The sequence below is a fragment of the Dendropsophus ebraccatus genome, chromosome 13, assembly GCF_027789765.1.
Source record: "Dendropsophus ebraccatus isolate aDenEbr1 chromosome 13, aDenEbr1.pat, whole genome shotgun sequence".
NCBI lineage: Eukaryota > Metazoa > Chordata > Amphibia > Anura > Hylidae > Dendropsophus > Dendropsophus ebraccatus.
The window spans coordinates 77,898,594-77,918,624 of NC_091466.1; the positions used below are offsets into that span (position 1 = coordinate 77,898,594).

General features: G+C 52.4%; 1 protein-coding gene across 3 annotated transcripts; it reads left to right on the plus strand.

The window, feature by feature from the left end:
• The first annotated feature begins 484 nt into the window (after positions 1-484).
• Positions 485-19,527, plus strand: ZC3H14 (zinc finger CCCH-type containing 14). Of its 3 annotated transcripts, none has more exons than XM_069949839.1 (17): positions 485-782; positions 1,663-1,705; positions 1,782-1,896; positions 2,745-2,785; positions 3,147-3,312; positions 3,631-4,063; positions 4,513-4,688; positions 6,088-6,188; positions 7,875-8,015; positions 10,185-10,256; positions 11,708-11,852; positions 13,057-13,268; positions 13,766-13,880; positions 14,994-15,130; positions 18,552-18,631; positions 18,706-18,812; positions 19,248-19,527. In XM_069949839.1, exons 1-17 carry the CDS (start codon positions 747-749, stop codon positions 19,255-19,257), a joined length of 2,130 nt encoding a protein of 709 aa, XP_069805940.1. In that variant the 5' UTR covers positions 485-746; the 3' UTR covers positions 19,258-19,527. The 3 variants fall into 3 exon arrangements, with proteins under 3 accessions (XP_069805940.1, XP_069805938.1, XP_069805939.1); XM_069949837.1 differs by having other exon boundaries at positions 488-782; positions 18,549-18,631; XM_069949838.1 differs by having other exon boundaries at positions 490-782; positions 18,549-18,631; positions 19,251-19,527.
• The last annotated feature ends 504 nt before the right edge of the window (positions 19,528-20,031 follow it).

Below are 20,031 nucleotides of genomic sequence, written 5' to 3' on the forward strand. Positions count from 1 at the left end.
GGGATGTGGTGGAACGGGAGATTGGCATCATGGATGTGCAGCCGACAAATCTGCGGCAACTGTGTGATGTCATCATGTCACTATGGACCAAAATGTCTGAGGAAGCTTCCAGCACCTTGTTGTATCTATGCCACCAAGAATTGGGGCAGTTCTGAGGGCAAAAGGGGGTCCAACCCGTTACTAGCATGGTGTACCTAATAAAGTGGCCGGTGAGTGTGTATATCTATACACACACTGCTGATATATACACACACATATATATATATATATATATATATATATCACAGATACACAACACATACACCACAGACACACTTACACACACACACACATATACAGTATATATATAGAGAGAGAGAGAGAGCACTGTAGAGCACAGGCTAGTTTACCACAAGCAGAGGGCGCCTTCCTCTGATAACCCCTTTCTAGTCTCCACCACCTTTGAGAACTCTCTGTATGACGTCACTGATGACGTAACATGCACTGTATATGGCTTCCTGTGCTGAAGCAGATGGTTAATGAGGATGAGCTCAGGGGTTTCCATTCACTGTCAGCAAACAGAGAAGTCCTGCAGATGATTGACAGCGGGTGGGCGGGGCTTCTGTCTCCTCCGCCCGTGTCTGTAGTTCGTCCTCCGCCCCGCCGGGTGTCGCTGTGAGGCAGCGGATAAGTGTGCGCTGTGCGGCGGGGCCGGCTGTACTGCTCCATGTACCCGTGACCGGTGTCCGGTATCTGAGCGAGGAGACATGGAGATCGGGACCGAGATCAGCCGCAAAATCCGGGTGTGTATGCACAGAGGTGACCCGAATCCTGCCCGGGTAGTGGGGGGCTGTATACTAGTGATAGATGTGTATATATGGGGGGCTGTATACTAGTGATAGATGTGTGTATATATGGGGGGCTGTATACTAGTGATGTGTATATATGGGGGGCTGTATACTAGTGATAGATGTGTATATATGGGGGGCTGTATACTAGTGATAGATGTGTATATATGGGGGGCTGTATACTAGTGATAGATGTGTATATATGGGGGGCTGTATACTAGTGATAGATGTGTATATATGGGGGGCTGTATACTAGTGATAGATGTGTATATATGGGGGGGGCTGTATACTAGTGATAGATGTGTATATATGGGGGGCTGTATACTAGTGATAGATGTGTATATATGGGGGGCTGTATACTAGTGATAGATGTGTATATATGGGGGGCTGTATACTAGTGATAGATGTGTATAAATGGGGGCTGTATACTAGTGATGTGTATATATGGGGGGGCACTAGTGATTTGTGTATATATGGGGGGGCACTAGTGATTTGTGTATATATGGGGGGGCACTAGTGATTTGTGTATATATGGGGGGGCACTAGTGATTTGTGTGTATATATGGGGGGGCGGGGCACTAGTGATTTGTGTGTATATATGGGGGGGCGGGGCACTAGTGATTTGTGTATATATGGGGGGGCACTAGTGATTTGTGTATATATGGGGGGGCGGGGCACTAGTGATTTGTGTATATATAGGGGGGGGGGCACTAGTGATTTGTGTATATATAGGGGGGGGGCACTAGTGATTTGTGTATATATAGGGGGGGGGGCACTAGTGATTTGTGTATATTGGGACTGTGGGTCCTCTGATTCATCCCCCTTTTCTTCCCAGACGGCCATTAAAGGGAAGCTGCAGGAGCTGGGAGCGTATGTCGGTAAGTTCCTATAATGTGAGTTCCGGCCCCCCATAGACTGTGATCAGACCCCCTCACTCCTTTATCCTTCATCCAGACGAGGAGCTCCCGGACTATATCATGGTGATGGTGGCCAACAAGAAGAGTCAGGAGCAGATGACGGACGACCTGTCGCTCTTCCTGGGGAACAACACGTCGAGATTCACCACCTGGTAACTGGAGGGGGAGGCAGAACAAGACCCGTCATATTGTATATAGGAGGCGGCCGAGCGCATTGCATGTAGGAGGCGGCCGAGCGCATTGCTTGTAGGAGGCGGCCGAGCGCATTGCTTGTAGGAGGCGGCCGAGCGCATTGCTTGTAGGAGGCGGCCGAGCGCATTGCTTGTAGGAGGCGGCCGAGCGCATTGCTTGTAGGAGGCGGCCGAGCGCATTGCTTGTAGGAGGCGGCCGAGCGCATTGCTTGTAGGAGGCGGCCGAGCGCATTGCTTGTAGGAGGCGGCCGAGCGCATTGCTTGTAGGAGGCGGCCGAGCGCACTGCAGGTAGGAGGCGGCCGAGCGCACTGCAGGTAGGAGGCGGCCGAGCGCACTGCAGGTAGGAGGCGGCCGAGCGCACTGCAGGTAGGAGGCGGCCGAGCGCACTGCAGGTAGGAGGCGGCCGAGCGCACTGCAGGTAGGAGGCGGCCGAGCGCACTGCAGGTAGGAGGCGGCCGAGCGCACTGCAGGTAGGAGGCGGCCGAGCGCACTGCAGGTAGGAGGCGGCCGAGCGCACTGCAGGTAGGAGGCGGCCGAGCGCACTGCAGGTAGGAGGCGGCCGAGCGCACTGCAGGTAGGAGGCGGCCGAGCGCACTGCAGGTAGGAGGCGGCCGAGCGCACTGCAGGTAGGAGGCGGCCGAGCGCACTGCAGGTAGGAGGCGGCCGAGCGCACTGCAGGTAGGAGGCGGCCGAGCGCACTGCAGGTAGGAGGCGGCCGAGCGCACTGCAGGTAGGAGGCGGCCGAGCCATGGGCCATACAGTGCTCTGTGTGTATTACCATGTGACGTCATGTGATCTCTTTCCCCAGGCTGCAGGGGGTGCTGGATAAGCTGCGCTCTGTTACTCCAGGTTGGTGGATTTATAACTTTTTCCTAAAATTCCGATGAATCTGACGTTTTTTTGTTCGTCTCTCAGGGCTTTAGGTTAAAGGGATTATCCAGGATTAGGAGAAGCACAGCTGCTTTCTTGATAAAACAGTGCCACCCCTATCCTCAGGCTGTGTGTGGTATTACATTTTAGCTCCATTCACTTCAATGGAACTGAGCTGCAATACCACAAGACAGGAGAGGCGCTGGTACTGGAAGCTGCCCTGCCCTGTTTTCTGAGCCTGGACATCCCCTTTAAATCTGTGGAGACTGTCCTAGTGACTCCAGCACCTCTCGTCTCAATGTCCTTTTTTTTTTTTTCTTTTTTTTTTTCTTACCTTCAGAAAGCAATAGCCTAAAAGCATCGGAGGCCATCATCTTCAATAGCAGCATGCCTCCCCTGAAGAGCCTGCCACAGGAGTCTGGGAGAGACGCCGCCCCGCCCCGCCAGGAGAGGGCGCACAGCATGACCTCCAGCGAGCCACGAGCACAGCGATCAGCAGACGTCAGGTGGGTCAGGATTGAAGGGGGGTGCAGTTTAGTTTGCATCCCCCCCCATATGAGTCTGAGAACCCTTCCCTCTAGTGTTTGTGATCAGTAGAGGGGACAGACTCCTGTAGACGGGACCCTCCTTTATTACATACACCTGGTCGGAAGGGGGTGGGGGCTGTGAGCGAGCACTCGTCCTTCTGTGTGGTCACTCCTGTAGACGGGACCCTCCTTTATTACATACACCGGGTCGGGGGCTGTGAGCAAGCGCTCGTCCTTCTCGGTGGTCGCTCCCGCCCTTGTTGGTGTATTATAACACTGAGATTCCTCCTTCTCCAGGGTCTCCTCTGATGTCGGCACAGCCGTCCGTCTCACCTCTGCAGTGAGGCCCCTGTATGAATTCTCCCCCTCCGAGGCCGTGATTGACATCAAACTGGATTCCGAAGACCCATTCAGTGATGACTTGAGCTACGGAGCCGACAATTCCCAACTCTCCAGGAAGATTCCAGCTGCAGCCCCCAGTATCCGAGCCCAGCGGCCCGCAGCCCCCCTGTACAGACCACCGGGGAGCAACCAGAGCCTCTACCAGGTCACTGAGGGCAGCGCCGCACATAGACTCCTGCAGGGCAGCGGCCAAATAGCCAGACCTAAGGCCCCCCAGGTCAGCAGGACCCCCAATGCCTCAAAGCTGTATGACCCTCAGGATGTGAGCGCCACCGAGGAGACCTACATGTCTGCCATTGCTTCAGCCACCGAGAGAGCAGCCCGAGAGGTGGGTGCCGGCCCCCTGTGTTATGTTACATCTAGCATTATACCCCAGAGCTGCAGTCACTATTCTGCTGGTGGGGTCACTGTGTACATACATTACATTACTGATCCTGAGTTACATCCTGTATTATACTCCAGAGCTGCACTCACTATTCTGCTGGTGGGGTCACTGTGTATATACATTACATTACTGATCCTGAGTTACATCCTGTATTATACCCCAGAGCTGCACTCACTATTCTGCTGGTGGGGTCACTGTGTACATACATTACATTACTGATCCTGAGTTACATCCTGTATTATACTTCAGAGCTTGCATCCCCTGCTGGTTCAGATGCTTGGCAATCTGGTAGTTATCTATTAGACTCTGTATAGGGGCTAAGCTGTATTGGGGGGTTCTCATCAGGGACTGATAAGCTGCTTCCTGGTCGCTGACACCCCGGCTTCTTGTAGGGGGACAGTTCCCGCAAGAGGAAGATCCCAGTGGCCAGTTCTGTGGTGAAGGTGAGGAGACTGGCGGAGAATGTGCCGGAAGAGGAGGAGGAGGAGGAGGAAGACGAGGAGGATCACATGACCCGGGCAGCCGGTTTATCCAGCAGCGTCTCTGTGCCCTCCCGTCCGGAGAGGAGGTAGCTGGTTTCATTCATGATCCTGGGAAGCATTTAAAGGAATATTACATTAATGGCTAGATCAGGACCTGGGGGCGGAGCTCGACAGATCTAAAGGCGGAAGGCAAGCTCCACCCCTTCATGCCCTCCATTGACCTCTACCCCTTTGAGGTCATTGGGGTCGGACTAGATCGTGACGTTCTGATCTGGTGTCATGTGATGTAGTTGCTCTGAATTACTGATAGGGGGGGGGGGTATGAGATTGCTCTGCATTACTGATAAGGAGGGGGGTATGAGATTGCTCTGCATTACTGATGGGGGGGGTATGAGATTGCTCTGCATTACTGATAAGGAGGGGGGTATGAGATTGCTCTGCATTACTGATGGGGGGGGTATGAGATTGCTTTGCATTACTGATGAGGGGAGGGGGGTTATGAGATTGCTCTGCATTACTAATAAGGAGGGGGGGTATGAGATTGCTCTGCATTACTGATGAGGGGGGGTATGAGATTGCACTGCATTACTGATGGGGGGGGTATGAGATTGCTTTGCATTACTGATGAGGGGAGGGGGGTTATGAGATTGCTTTGCATTACTGATGAGGGGAGGGGGGTTATGAGATTGCTCTGCATTACTGATAAGGAGGGGGGTATGAGATTGCTCTGCATTACTGATGGGGGGGGGGTATGAGATTGTGCTGCATTACTGATGAGGGGGGGTATGAGATTGCTCTGCATTACTAATAAGGAGGGGGGGTATGAGATTGCTCTGCATTACTGATGGGGGGGGGGTATGAGATTGCGCTGCATTACTGATGGGGGGGTATGAGATTGCACTGCATTACTGATGAGGGGGGGGTATGAGATTGCACTGCATTACTGATGAGGGGGGGTATGAGATTGCTCTGCATTACTGATGAGGGGGGGGGTATGAGATTGCTCTGCATTACTGATGAGGGGGGGGGTATGAGATTGCTCTGCATTACTGATAAGGAGGGGGGGTATGAGATTGCTCTGCATTACTGATGAGGGGGGGGGTATGAGATTGCTCTGCATTACTGATGAGGGGGGGGGGGGTATGAGATTGCTCTGCATTACTGATGAGGGGGGGGTATGAGATTGCTCTGCATTACTGATGAGGGGGGGGTATGAGATTGCTCTGCATTACTGATGAGGGGGGGGGGGTATGAGATTGCTCTGCATTACTGATGAGGGGGGGGGGTATGAGATTGCTCTGCATTACTGATAAGGAGGGGGGGTATGAGATTGCTCTGCATTACTGATGAGGGGAGAGGGGTTATGAGATTGCTCTGCATTACTGATAAGGAGGGGGGGTATGAGATTGCTCTGCCCCCCGCAGCAGGTGTGGGGCTCTGTCATGCTTACTTTGGGTTCTGATTGTGACTTTCCTAATTTCTTAGACCTACCCTCCCCCCATCCAAGCAAGCCAACAAGAACCTCATCCTGAAAGCCATATCCGAAGCCCAGGAGTCCATTACGAGGACGACTAACTACTCCACAGGTAAGCGGCTCGCTGCCCCAGATCAGTATGGCTATCCCCAGGATCTCCTGAGCGCCTCCGGCTGATCACAAGCACAGGGGTCTCCTGGGGGGGCGGCGTGCTTCCGCTCCATTCTCTGGCTATATGACTGGTAGAGTGCTGGGACCTCTACAGTCCTGTAGTCAGCCAGCACTGCTCTCTTTCGGTAGCCCCCTGTTCTTGTGATTGGTTGGGGTCCCTGCAGTTGGATGCTTCTCACTTATACTATGAGTAGATGTTATATATTTGGGATCTTCCTTTCTGTATTGTGACATACTTACCTGGGGGGATATGGAGTCCTCTAGTCCCCTCCATATCTGTTACAGATGATCGGCAGGGATCAGGCTTTAGTTTAACCCTTTAGATCAGACATGTCAGACTCTGGCCCACGGTGCCGTTATTTTTGGCCAGTGGAGGAAATCCATTGATGACCTAAAGCAGGCAATTATAATATGGGCGGTCTGGACGGCCACCTGGACCTTGATGTCGCCACGCTACCTGACTACTATATGGACCCTATTGAGGGGGACTGACTACTATCTGGGGTCCTATTGAGGGGGACTGACTATTATATGGTCTCTATTGAGGGGGACTGACTACTATATGGGGTCCTATTGAGGGGGACTGACTACTATATGGGGCCCTATTGAGGGGGACTGACTACTATATGGGGCCCTATTGAGGGGGACTGACTACTATATGGGGCCCTATTGAGGGGGACTGACTACTATATGGGGCCCTATTGAGGGGGACTGACTACTATATGGGGCCCTATTGAGGGGGACTGACTACTATATGGGGCCCTATTGAGTGGGACTGACTACTATATGGGGCCCTATTGAGGGGGACTGACTACTATATGGGGCCCTATTGAGGGGGACTGACTACTATATGGGGCCCTATTGAGGGGGACTGACTACTATATGGGGCCCTATTGAGGGGGACTGACTACTATATGGGGCCCTATTGAGGGGGACTGACTACTATATGGGGCTCTAATGAGGGGGACTGACTACTATATGGGTCCTATTGAGGGGGACTGACAACTATATGGGGGCCTATTGAGGGGGGACTGACTACTATATGGGGCCCTATTGAGGGGGACTGACTACTATATGGGGCTCTATTGAGGGGGACTGACTACTATATGGGTCCTATTGAGGGGGACTGACAACTATATGGGGGCCTATTGAGGGGGACTGACTACTATATGGGGCCCTATTGAGGGGGACTGACTACTATATGGGGCACTACTATGGGATTACAGACTGTGTGAAGAAAATAATTACTGTGTGGGGGCAGCTGTTTTATGGGGCAGTATTAGGGGGCACTATTAAGGGAGCTGATACTGCATGGACTACAGAATGGGGCATTTTGACATTTGGGAGGGCCGTGCGGCCGCTGTGACGGTTGGGAGGGCCCACCGCTGCTCAGGTCAGTAGTGAATGTAGCGTCTGGGGGGATATTTGAGGGACGTCGGTGCTGGCTGGGGGGGAACGTGAGCACAGTAGATGTGATGCTATAGAATAGTCTCAATCTGATCTTATTAGAAGAATTGCAGCATGTTCAGGATGTGTAAATGAGGACCAGACACCTCAGAGTCCGTATTATCCTACAGAGAAGTGGGGTCCGCTCAGGGTCCTCAGTGTATTCATGGTGTCTCTACAGCTCCCCCAAAGCAGACCGTGCCTGTAGCTCCCCGAGCCCGTCTTGTACCTGAGGAGGAGCTGATCCTGCTGAAGAGCCGGGCGTCCATGCTGCGTTACCAGGAAGAGCCGGAGGAGCCGGCGGTGATGGACGTTGTACCAGGTACCAGCCTGCACACCTGGGCGATGCCATGGGGCTCATGAGGGGAATGGAGCTCCCCAACCATTCACCACTGTAGGGATGCACAATGCACCGAAAAATCGATACTACTATCGATTTTCGGGGCAAAAAAACTGTTCGGTACCAGGATTTCCTGGTATCGATACTTTGTTAAACTACAAAATAGCGTAGTTTAACAGAGTATAGTGCAGAGAACATGACAGGCGGCTACCTGAGCGCCTGTCCTGTTCTCTATGTGCCATCCCTGCAAACACAGACCTGGGACCCCGATCTTCCGCGCACCATGCTGCTGCCGCCGGCCGTTCCTGCCTCTCACATCGCCGCGGGGTCCCGGGTCAGTATAGCATTACAGAGCAGCGTCGGCGGCAGGAGAGGGAAGACAGAGGCTGAGAGCTGCACTGTCCGGGGGAGAAGGCTGGAGGTGGGGGAGGCGAGGAGGAGATCTGACAGGAGGTGGGTGGCTGTGAGGTGGGAGCCGTCAGGACACTCCCGGGCCGGCATCAGCAATGTGGGGGGTGAGCAAAAGGTCGGCCTGGCTGCAACTGGGAAGGGGGAGGGGGGCGGTAGCCTGCACATTACTCTGCCGCCTGAATCCAGCTGGAATAGTGCAACTACAACCCCCATCATCCCTGATAGCTGAAGTGTGTTACATGACTACAGCCCCCATCATCCCTGATAGCTGAAGTGTATTACATGACTACAGTTCCCATCATCCCTGATAGCTGAAGTGTATTACATAACTACAGTTCCCATCATCCCTGATAGCTGAAGTGTATTACATGACTACAGTTCCCATCATCTCTGATAGCTGAAGTGTATTACATAACTACAGTTCCCATCATCCCTGATAGCTGAAGTGTATTACATGACTACAGTTCCCATCATCCCTGATAGCTGAAGTGTATTACATGCCTACAGCCCCCATCATCCCTGATAGCTTAAGTGTGTGTTACATGACTACAGCCCCCATCATCCCTGATAGCTTAAGTGTGTGTTACATGACTACAGTTCCCATCATCCCCCTGATAGCTGAAGTGTTATTGTGCATATTATAAGATTATCACCTTCCTGATGACGCACGGTAAATGGTGCAAGCGGAGAAACCACCAAATTCAGTACCACATAAAAACGTGCTACTAAATAAAACTACAGATTGCCCCACAGTCATGCAGGCTAAAAGATAAAAAAGTGTTAGGAGTGAGAATAGGGCAATTTTTTAAAGAACATTTATTTTAAATAAGGCAAACTTTAGTTTTAAAATAATATGGTCCGTACGGGCGCATCTCTATTCTTGTGGGGTTTTTTAAATAAAATTTATTAAGTATCGAATTGGTATCGAGCATTGAAAAAAAAAAGTTGGTATTGGTATCGAACTCAAAATTCTGGTATCGTGACAACACTACACCACTATGAGGCCTGCTGCTTTCACTGCCATTATATTGTTTTCTTATTGTAAGTTCTGGGAGGCGTCTTGGTCCCACCACCCGAAACGTCCATAAGGCGGAGGGGTTCTTTAAAGCCACTCTGTACCCACAATTTGCCCCCCCCCCCCCCCCCCCCCCCCCCCCCCAAACCACTTGTACCTTCGGATAGCTGCTTTTAATCCAAGATCTGTCCTGGGGTCCGTTCGGCAGGGGATGCAGTTATTCTCCTAAAAACAGCTTTTAATCCTGCAGCGCTGTGTCTTAATGGCCGGGGCTTACATTTGTATATGCATTAGGCTGGCACCACCTCTCCGTCCTTCCTCCCCACCCTCCTCATCATTAGAAATGATCCAGGAACATTTACTGCTGTTTGAGCTTTGCACAGGTGTATTAACGATCCAGTCCATGTTCATTATACACACAGGTGGGGAATAGGAAGCAATCTGCCTGGTGCATTCCTAATGATGAGGAGGGTGGGGAGGAAGGACTGAGAGGTGGTGCCAGCCTAATGCATATACAAATGTAAGCTCCAGCCATTAGACACAGCGCTGCTGGATTAAAAGTTGTTTTTATGACAATAACTGCATCCCCTGCCGAACGGACCCCAGGACAGATCTTGGATTAAAAGCAGCTATCTAAAGGTACAAGTGGTTTGGGGGGGTCAGATTGTGGGTACAGAGTCGCTTTAATGCTGTGCTGTTACATCTCACTGATTTTGTTTCATCAGAGCAACGCAGAATGGACGTCCTCTCAAGACTTCAGCCTGATCCCTCCGGTGAAGCGCAGCTCTGGAGACAAGGTGTCTGCCCTGTGCATCTTTTTTATATTTGGTAGTAATATTTAGTGGTGTTAGTAGCAGGCTTCAGAGCTGAACTCTACATGCAGTCATTGTCTTTACATCAGGCAGTATACAGTTATCTGTTGTAGAGCGATATCGCTTGCATTATAAGGGCTGTTGGGTGGGTCCAGAAACTTGTTGACTGTTTTCACTAAGGGTCCTTTTACATAGGCCGACATGGGTCCCTGGAAGGACGTAAACGAGAGCTGATCAGCCAGAGGCCAGGCCACACAAATGATATCGTATTACGGCCATGGAAACTGATAGCATAGATATAGATCTCTCCTTGCTGTCAGTTTCCAGAACACACATGCTGTCCATACTTGCCTAATGTGCTGCTGTGTGATCCGGCACTGTCACCTCTCATCCTGCTTTCCAGCTGCTGTAACTACAGGCTTCTGCCCCGCCTTTTCCAGATTGCTTGACAGCAAGATGAGGCACGGCGGCGGCCCAAAGAAAGAGAAGCTGCTGGAAAGCGGCAGCTGACAGTGCCGGATCACACAGCAGCTGCTGGAGAGTGGCAGCTGTCAGTGCCGGATCACACAGCAGCTGCTGGAGAGCGGCAGCTGACAGTGCCGGATCACACAGCAGCTGCTGGAGAGCGGCGGCTGACAGTGCCGGATCACACAGCAGCTGCTGGAGAGCGGCGGCTGACAGTGCCGGATCACACAGCAGCTGCTGGAGAGCGGCGGCTGACAGTGCCGGATCACACAGCAGCTGCTGGAGAGCGGCGGCTGACAGTGCCGGATCACACAGCAGCTGCTGTAGAGCGGCGGCTGAAAGTGCCGGATCACACAGCAGCTGCTAGAGAGTGGCGGCTGACAGTGCCTGATCACACAGCAGCTGCTAGAGAGTGGCGGCTGACAGTGCCTGATCACACAGCAGCTGCTAGAGAGTGGCGGCTGACAGTGCCTGATCACACAGCAGCTGCTGGAGAGCGGCAGCTGACAGTGCCGGATCACACAGCAGCTGCTGGAGAGCGGCAGCTGACAGTGCCAGATCACACAGCAGCTGCTGGAGAGTGGCAGCTGACAGTGCCAGATCACACAGCAGCTGCTGGAGAGCGGCAGCTGACAGTGCCGGATCACACAGCATCGCTGATGGCAGATGGTGCGGCCAAAAGCGATCAATTTTAAGGCTTCCTTAAAAGATACGATCAGCCGAGGACTGGGTGTGTTCCCTGTCTGATCGCTGTCACTTTTACACAGGTCTATTATCGGCCCACTAAGTATTTCTAGCCACACACCAGCTGATATTCAGCCCGTGTAAAAGGCCCCTAAGGATTGTCAGACTTGTGAGCGCAGCTCTGTGTATCTAAGGAAAGACTTCAGCATCTGTACTAGCAGAAGGCTGTGAGGTTCTCATACACTTCAGCATTATTACACTCATCCTGTTCATGTTCCTTGTATCAGAGGAGGAGGTGGAGAACCTGAGACCAGTGGACAGCCGCTCCTTCATCCTCAAGAGGCCGAAAGTCACCAAAGATCCTGCAGTCCAAGGAGATCCCCCGGCAGCAGTGGAGGGGCAGCTGCCGCCCGGACGGCTCATCCAGCCCAGGTATGTGAGCTGCAGATCCCCCCCGATCACTCATGGGACCCCCACCTGAGGGTGTGTACACTACCCTCCATTCACTGTCTATGTAAGTATGGCGTCTGACTATCTGCATCTGTTTAGTGGAGCAGGAGCTGCGGCTATATACTACTGAACACAGTGGGGGGGCTGTATCCACTCCTCAGACACTGCTATAGTATATACTGCTGCAGCTTTATATTTCTGTATACAGAGCTGGGGTGCTGTATCTAATCCTCAGTATACACTGCTGCAGCTATATACTACTGAAAACAGTGGGGGGGCTGTATCCACTCCTCAGACACTGCTATAGTATATACTGCTGCAGCTTTATATTTCTGTATACAGAGCTGGGGTGCTGTATCTAATCCTCAGTATACACTGCTGCAGCTATATACTACTGAACACAGTGGGGGCGCTGTATCCACTCCTCAGTATATACTGCTGGAGCTATATACTACTGTACACAGGGGGGGTGCTGTATCCACTCCTCAGTATATACTGCTGGAGCTATATACTACTGTACACAGGGGGGTGCTGTATCCACTCCTTAGACACTGCTATAGTATATACTGATGCAGCTTTATACTTCTGTATACAGAGCTGGGGTGCTGTACAGAGCGGGGGTGCTGTACAGAGCGGGGGTGCTGTATCTAATCCTCAGTATACACTGCTGCAGCTATATACTACTATACACAGTGGGGGCGCTGTATCCACTCCTCAGTATACACTGCTGCAGCTTTATACTTCTGTATACAGTGGGGTTGCTGTATCCATGCCTCAGTATACACTGCTGCAGCTATATACTACTGTACACAGTGGGGTTGCTGTATCCATGCCTCAGTATACACTGCTATAGTATATACAGATACTTGGTCTCCTATAGGGATCAGACTGGGTTGCCGTGGTGACAACTGATTCCCCCCCACCCCCACCTGGAGACACGTGAGGCGGCCATACTGACTGTGAGGGCTCTGTGTATGTGAGGAGTGCCAGGCTCCCCAGGGCATGCTGGGACTAGTAGTCCTGTAATAGCTGGAGAGCCCAAGGTTAGGGAATAAGCTGTGTGTGACGTAGTTCACACCATACGATAATTATTCAGCGTTCTCTATCCACGTCCTTACACGCCGCCATCTATGGTCTGTGTGTGTATATGTATATATTAGTGTGTAATCTCATTCTCTCTCATCAGGGAGATTGCGGTGCCCGAAAAACCTCCAAGTCCCAAATTTATTGTAACCCTAGAAGGGGTCCCCAGCCCCCCGGGATACATGTCCGACCACGAACCTGAGGAAGAGCCGATGTGCTACACCGAGCAGGGCGACATGTATCCAGAGGCCTACAACACCCTGAGCAGGGCGGAGCCGAACTTCCCCCTCCTACAGGACCCAAGCAGCACACATGGTACGACCCCCGCGGATGGTATAGTCCACGCAGGGCCCCTCTGGTAGGGGATGGAGTGCTGGGAGCTCCACTATGGAGGGAGGGGGGCTGCTCTGGTAGGGGATGGAGGGAGGGGGGCTGCTCGGGTAGGGGATGGAGGGAGGGGGGCTGCTCGGGTAGGGGATGGAGGGAGGGGGGCTGCTCTGGTAGGGGATGGAGGGAGGGGGGCTGCTCTGGTAGGGGATGGAGGGAGGGGGGCTGCTCTGGTAGGGGATGGAGGGAGGGGGGCTGCTCTGGTAGGGGATGGAAGGAGGGGGGCTGCTCGGGTAGGGGATGGAGGGAAGGGGGCTGCTCTGGTAGGGGATGGAGGGAGGGGGGCTGCTCTGGTAGGGGATGGAGGGAGGGGGGCTGCTCTGGTAGGGGATGGAGGGAGGGGGGCTGCTCTGGTAGTTTGTGTCTGTCGTTTTTCCCTCCATTGTGCTGTGAGGAATAACACAAGTCTCTATATCCTGCTGCAGCTCCAGAGGCGGGCGACGCTCCAACCAAAGCCAAGATCCCCGAGCGCTGCAAGTACTGGCCGGCGTGCAAGAACGCAGAGCGCTGCACCTATCACCACCCCACCACACCCTGCAAGTAAGTGCCCCCCCGCCTGGACAGCGGCGAACACAGGGGGTGTCTGGTGATCAGCGACAGGACCAATGCACCAATCACATTACACCTGTGCCCGCTGCTCGCACTGTTCCCCCCCCCCCTCTAGCACTATACCTGTACACACTGTCCCCCCCCCCCCCCCTCTAGCACTATACCTGTACACACTGTCCCCCCCCCCCCCCCCAGCAATATACCTGTACACACTGTCCCCCCCCCCCCCCCTCTAGCACTATACCTGTACACACTGTCCCCCCCCCTCTAGCACTATACCTGGACACGCTGTGCCCCCCTTTAGCACTATACCTGGACACGCTGTGCCTCCCTCTAGCACTATACCTGTACACGCTGTGCCCCCCTCTAGCACTATACCTGTACACGCTGTGCCCCCCTCTACCACTATACCTGTACACACTGTGCCCCCCTCTACCACTATACCTGTACACACTGTGCCCCCCTCTAGCACTATACCTGTACACACTGTCCCCCCCCCTCTAGCACTATACCTGGACACGCTGTGCCCCCCTTTAGCACTATACATGTACACGCTGTGCCCCCCTCTAGCACTATACCTGTACACGCTGTGCCCCCCTCTAGCACTATACCTGTACACGCTGTGCCCCCCTCTACCACTATACCTGTACACGCTGTGCCCCCCTCTAGCACTATACCTGTACACGCTGTGCCCCCCTCTAGCACTATACCTGTACACGCTGTGCCCCTTTCTAGCACTATACCTGTACACGCTGTGCCCCTTTCTAGCACTATACCTGTACACGCTGTGCCCCCCTCTAGCACTATACTTGGACACGCTGTGCCCCCCTTTAGCACTATACCTGGACACGCTGTGCCTCCCTCTAGCACTATACCTGTACACGCTGTGCCCCCCTTTAGCACTATACCTGTACACGCTGTGCCCCCCTCTAGCACTATACCTGTACACGCTGTGCCCCCCTTTAGCACTATACCTGTACACGCTGTGCCCCCCTCTAGCACTATACCTGGACACGCTGTGCCCCCCTCTAGCACTATACCTGGACACACTGTGCCCGCTGCTCGCATTGTATATGCCATTCATATATTCCTCTCTTCCTCCAGAGCTTTTCCCAAGTGCCGATTTGCAGATAAATGCTTCTTCATCCATCCAAATTGTAAATTCGATGCAAAGTGTGCGAAGGCGGACTGCCCGTACACCCATGCCAGCAGGCGGACACCGGTGCCGCTGGTGAAGCCAGGTAGGCTGTCAGTGATGTTAGCCCTTCTGTGCCGAGCGGTTACCATGCAATGCCCCTATGCCTCAGGCTGCCGTCCCTCATTACAGGAATGTATCCGAGCTCGCGAGCTCGGAGGAATGTATCCGAGCTCGGAGGAATGTATCCGAGCCCGGAGGACGCTGCTCTTGGTAATTTACTTAGATGCCAAGAAAAAGTGTCCATATACTTAGATGGGCCGCTCGAGACCCAAAGAACATTCACCATCACCTAAGGATATTGCTGTAGATTCTATATACACAGGCATATTATGGAATATATACAGTATGCTAGATAGTGTAGGAAATTATGGGATATATACAGTATGCTAGATAGTGTAGGAAATTATGGGATATATTAGGGCTGGGCGGTATACCGTGAAAATACCGATACCGTCCCTGGCGTCGGTAAACCGACCTCAACTTTGCCAGGGCGGTATTTGCGGTATTTCTCCTCCGCCCCCTCAGCTCCCCAGTGTCCCCGCCCCCAACCTGCCTGGGATTCCAGCCAGGGCGCACATTTACTATTGAGGCAGGTGACCTCCCATCCCCTGCCCTGCAGCAGTGTGACATTTGGCAGCAGCCCATCGCCCCCCATCTCCTCTCACCCCGAACAGTGGCTGACCCGCTCCTCATACCTGGCAGACACGCGGCATTCCCGGCCGCCCCCGCCACTCACTCCGGAAGAGCCGACCCGCTCTTCATAACCAGCACTGAGTACACACGCGGCCCTCCTGGCCGCACGCACCCGCAGGTTCCCGGTCTCTGGAGAAGGAGGTTGCAGTGACCGGGGGATCGTGTGATGGATGGGGTCACTGTGGATGGTGAAGCTGTATAGCGGGATCGGGGGTCTGCACTGCACCCCCACATCCCACTATACAGCCCCAGCGCAGCGACGCCATCCATCACACGATCCCGCGGTCCCTGCAACCTCCTTCTCCAGAGACCGGGAACCTGCGGGTGTGTGCGGCCAGGAGGGCTGCGTGTGAACTCAGTGCTGGTTATGAAGAGCGGGTCGGCGACTGCCGCATGTGTGTCGGGTATGAGGAGCAGGTCAGCGACGGGGGGGGTGGGGGGGGTGAGAGGAGGTGGCAGCCGTGAGGGCCAAGTGTGTGCCAGTGCTGTATCTTCTCCCTAGTGACAAGGGAGAAGATACAGTTTATATCACCCCCAGTTTCTGCCCCCCCCCCTTCTGCCTAGATCTCCCCCAGCTTCTACCCCCTCCCTTCTGCCTAGATCTCCCCCAGCTTCTACCCCCCCCCTTCTGCCTAGATCTCCCCCAGCTTCTACCCCCCCCCTTCTGCCTAGATCTCCCCCAGCTTCTACCCCCCCCCCCTTCTGCCTAGATCTCCCCCAGCTTCTACCCCCTCCCTTCTGCCTAGATCTCCCCCAGCTTCTACCCCCCCCCCTTCTGCCTAGATCTCCCCCAGCTTCTACCCCCCCCCCTTCTGCCTAGATCTCCCCCAGCTTCTACCCCCCCCTTCTGCCTAGATCTCCCCCAGCTTCTACCCCCCTTTCTGCCCAGATCACCCCCAGCTTCTGCCCCCCCCCTTTCTGCCCAGATCACCCCCAGCTTCTGTCCTCCCTTCTGCCCAGATCACCCCCAGCTGCTGCCACCCTGCCCCAGTTCTAATTGCAGTCCCCCTTGCCCCCGCTTCAGCTGCCCCCTCTTCTATTTGATGTGCTGCCAGAGGTTGGGGGGCTCATACAAAATTCATGGGGCCCCATGTATTTTTTTTTTTTTTTTTTTTTTTTGCTATGGGGTGTCATGAATCCTAGCTATGCCCCTGCTCCACCCCCAGCTGTCTTTTGTGATCCTCTAAGGGTGCATTTACACAGAGATTTATCTGACAGATTTTGGAAGCCAAAGCGAGGAATGGATTTAAAAAGAGGAGAAATCTCAGGCTTTGCTTTATGACCTGATCCTTGTTTATAGTCTGTTCCTGGCTTTGGCTTCAAAGATCTGTCAGTTAAATTTGCCTGTGTAAACGCACCATTAGACACATGAATGCTCAGCTTAGCTGAGTGTGCATGTGTTTTTAATGTAGAACCTGCATAGCTGTATACCTGTGTATACACGTCTTGTATTGTGGACATACATATATAATACTGCCACTACAGGACGTGTATATATGGGTATACAGCTATATACACTACAGGATGTGTATATACTGGTATACAGCTATGTACGCACTACAGGACATGCATACACAGGTATACAGCTATGTAGTACATAGCGCTATACCTGTATATACACGTCCTGTACTTTGTACATTGCTGTATACCCGTATATACATGTCCTATTGTAGCTGTATACCTGTATATACATGTCCAGGTTCTCTGAGACCCCCTAATTATAATAACAAATAATGACAATAGACTAAATGGCTCATCCTTGTGTTGCTGCTCAGTGAGTTACTTTTTTTTTTACTCTATTAAAACAAAATATCCCCAGGTTGGCACGGTTAAGTGGGTGTGGCTTGCAGAAGGGTGTGGCTTACCTAAGGGGCGTGTCATAATTATCATTCAGTTATCGTTACCGCGGCTACATGTACGATTAACCGCGATAATGATTTAGGTCAATATCGCCCAGCCCTAGGATATATACAGTATGCTAGATAGTGTAGGAAATTATGGGATATATACAGTATGCTAGATAGTGTAGGAAATTATGGGATATATACAGTATGCTAGATAGTGTAAGGGCCCTATTCCACTGGACGATTATCGTTTGCATAATCGTTAACGATTAACGATCTCAAACGACCGCTATTGCCAAAGACCTGAAAACGTTCGGTCACTTCCATGGAACGATAATCGTTACTTATGATCGTAATTGCGATCGTTTCTCTTCGCTATTTATTCGCTATTGCGTTCGTATCTATTGCAAACGACCGAACGATGTCTTATTCAATGCGAACGATTTGCGAACGAGCAACGATAAAAATAGGTCCAGGTCTTATAAAGCGATCAACGATTTCTCGTTCGGTCGTTAATCGTTAACTGCATTTCAACCGAACGATTATCGTTCAGATTCGAACGATTTAACGATAATCTGAACGATAATCGTCCGGTGGAATAGGGCCCTAAGACATAACTGGATATATAGTCTGGGTTCTAGATAAAATTTTGGGCTATATATGCCAGATCATGCATGGGATTTATACACTGGGTAGTCTATTATATTCTGGGATGTATATGCCGGGAAGCGTAGGGCATTATGGGATATAAATGCTGTTTAAAGTTTGTCACCATCATGCCATGGAGAAGGCAGTGGAGTAGTGACCAGCTTTGGATGTGATTGGAGTATAACACACGGCGGTGTCCTATATATATGGTAGACCTGTCGTCTGTCATGGTGCGGCACTATTTCCTGGTATGATGTCTCTTTCTCTGCTCTCCAGTAGCTCATATCCCGCCTGTGGTGCAGCAGTGCCGCTTCTTCCCGGCCTGTAAGAAGACTGAGTGTCCGTTCTATCACCCCAAGGTAAGTGTCTCTTCTGCAGCTTCCTCCCCCGGGGGTCTGGCTCGTGGCTCATGTGTTCTGTGTTCCTTCCTCAGCATTGCAGGTTCAGCAATCACTGTACTCGGCCGGACTGTGAGTTTTATCATCCCACGGCCCCCGTCCCTCCCCGTCACGCTCTGACATGGACCCGGACCCAAGCCAGGTACAAAGCCTTATGGCCAGTGGTCTCCAACACAGGCAAAACATGCTGGGAAACGTAGTTTGGCGCCAGGTTGGAGACTCCTGCTCTACACCCTTCCCCATCAGGTCCATTACATATTAGCTCTATAGAGGTTGTAGCGCCATTTTTCCAGTACAGAGCTCCAAATCTACAGCACAGATGTAAAACCCAATTCTCTGGCTGTGTGTGTGGTCACCACTAGGGGGAGCTCTGGAGCTAACTGCAGACTGATAATACATTGATCTCAGTGGTATATTAGTGTACAGGGAGCCCCTTCCTCATGCATAGGCTGTGAAGCCCCGCCCACAGCGCAGGTTACAGCCCACACTCCTGTCTCTAACCATAGCAAGCCGGTACTGGCGCCCCCCTCAGGCAGGTCTGGCGCATGTTGTACATAACTCTTTGTGCTTCTCTTACCAGTGACTGACGCAGCATCTCTGTCTCCGGGACCTCGGCCTTAATTCTGTGACTCCACAAGACGCCAGATTGTCTCAGGCATCGCACCAGCAAACGCTGCGTCCGCTTTTATGGATTTTAGACTTTTATTTCCCTTGTTTTCTACCTATTGCAGTTTTCTACATTGTTGTAGGGAAAAGTTTCCTTTTGGTTTTCCTGGTTTTATAATTTGTGGAATTGTTGAACTTGAAACTTTTGTTGTAAAAAGTCACACCCGGTGTAAATACAATGGTGGATGGTGTCACACGGCTCGTGTCCTCTTATTTTCCTCCACTAGGGGGCAGTGGCTGCTGGATTCAGCCGCTCTGTCTGGGTAGACCATTCTAGAGCAGCACTAACCCAGGCTGAAGGTCCGGACTGCCACCATGGTACAGGAGCAGGCTTGTTACATTGTATCAGTGCTTCTCTGCCCAGTCCTACACTTGTTTCTAAACTTAAAGGAGAAGTCTGGCCTCATGGGAAATTTTTAAACTCCAGGGGCATTGGAGGAACTTGACAAACTATATCACCTCTCCAGCGCTGGATCACAACTCCAGGACCCCTGGGATCTTCACCAGAGCCAACCTCACAACCTGTCTGATGGACTGCCTGCTCAGCCACTTAGCGACTGGGGCGGGACCCCCACTGCAGTCATTGATTGGCTGAGAGAGCTGTCCATCAGCCGAGTCAAGCATTTTCCCAATCGTCACAACTCGGTGGGGGTTAATGCCTTCCAGTAGAGGTACCAGCGCCAGTCCCATGGTGC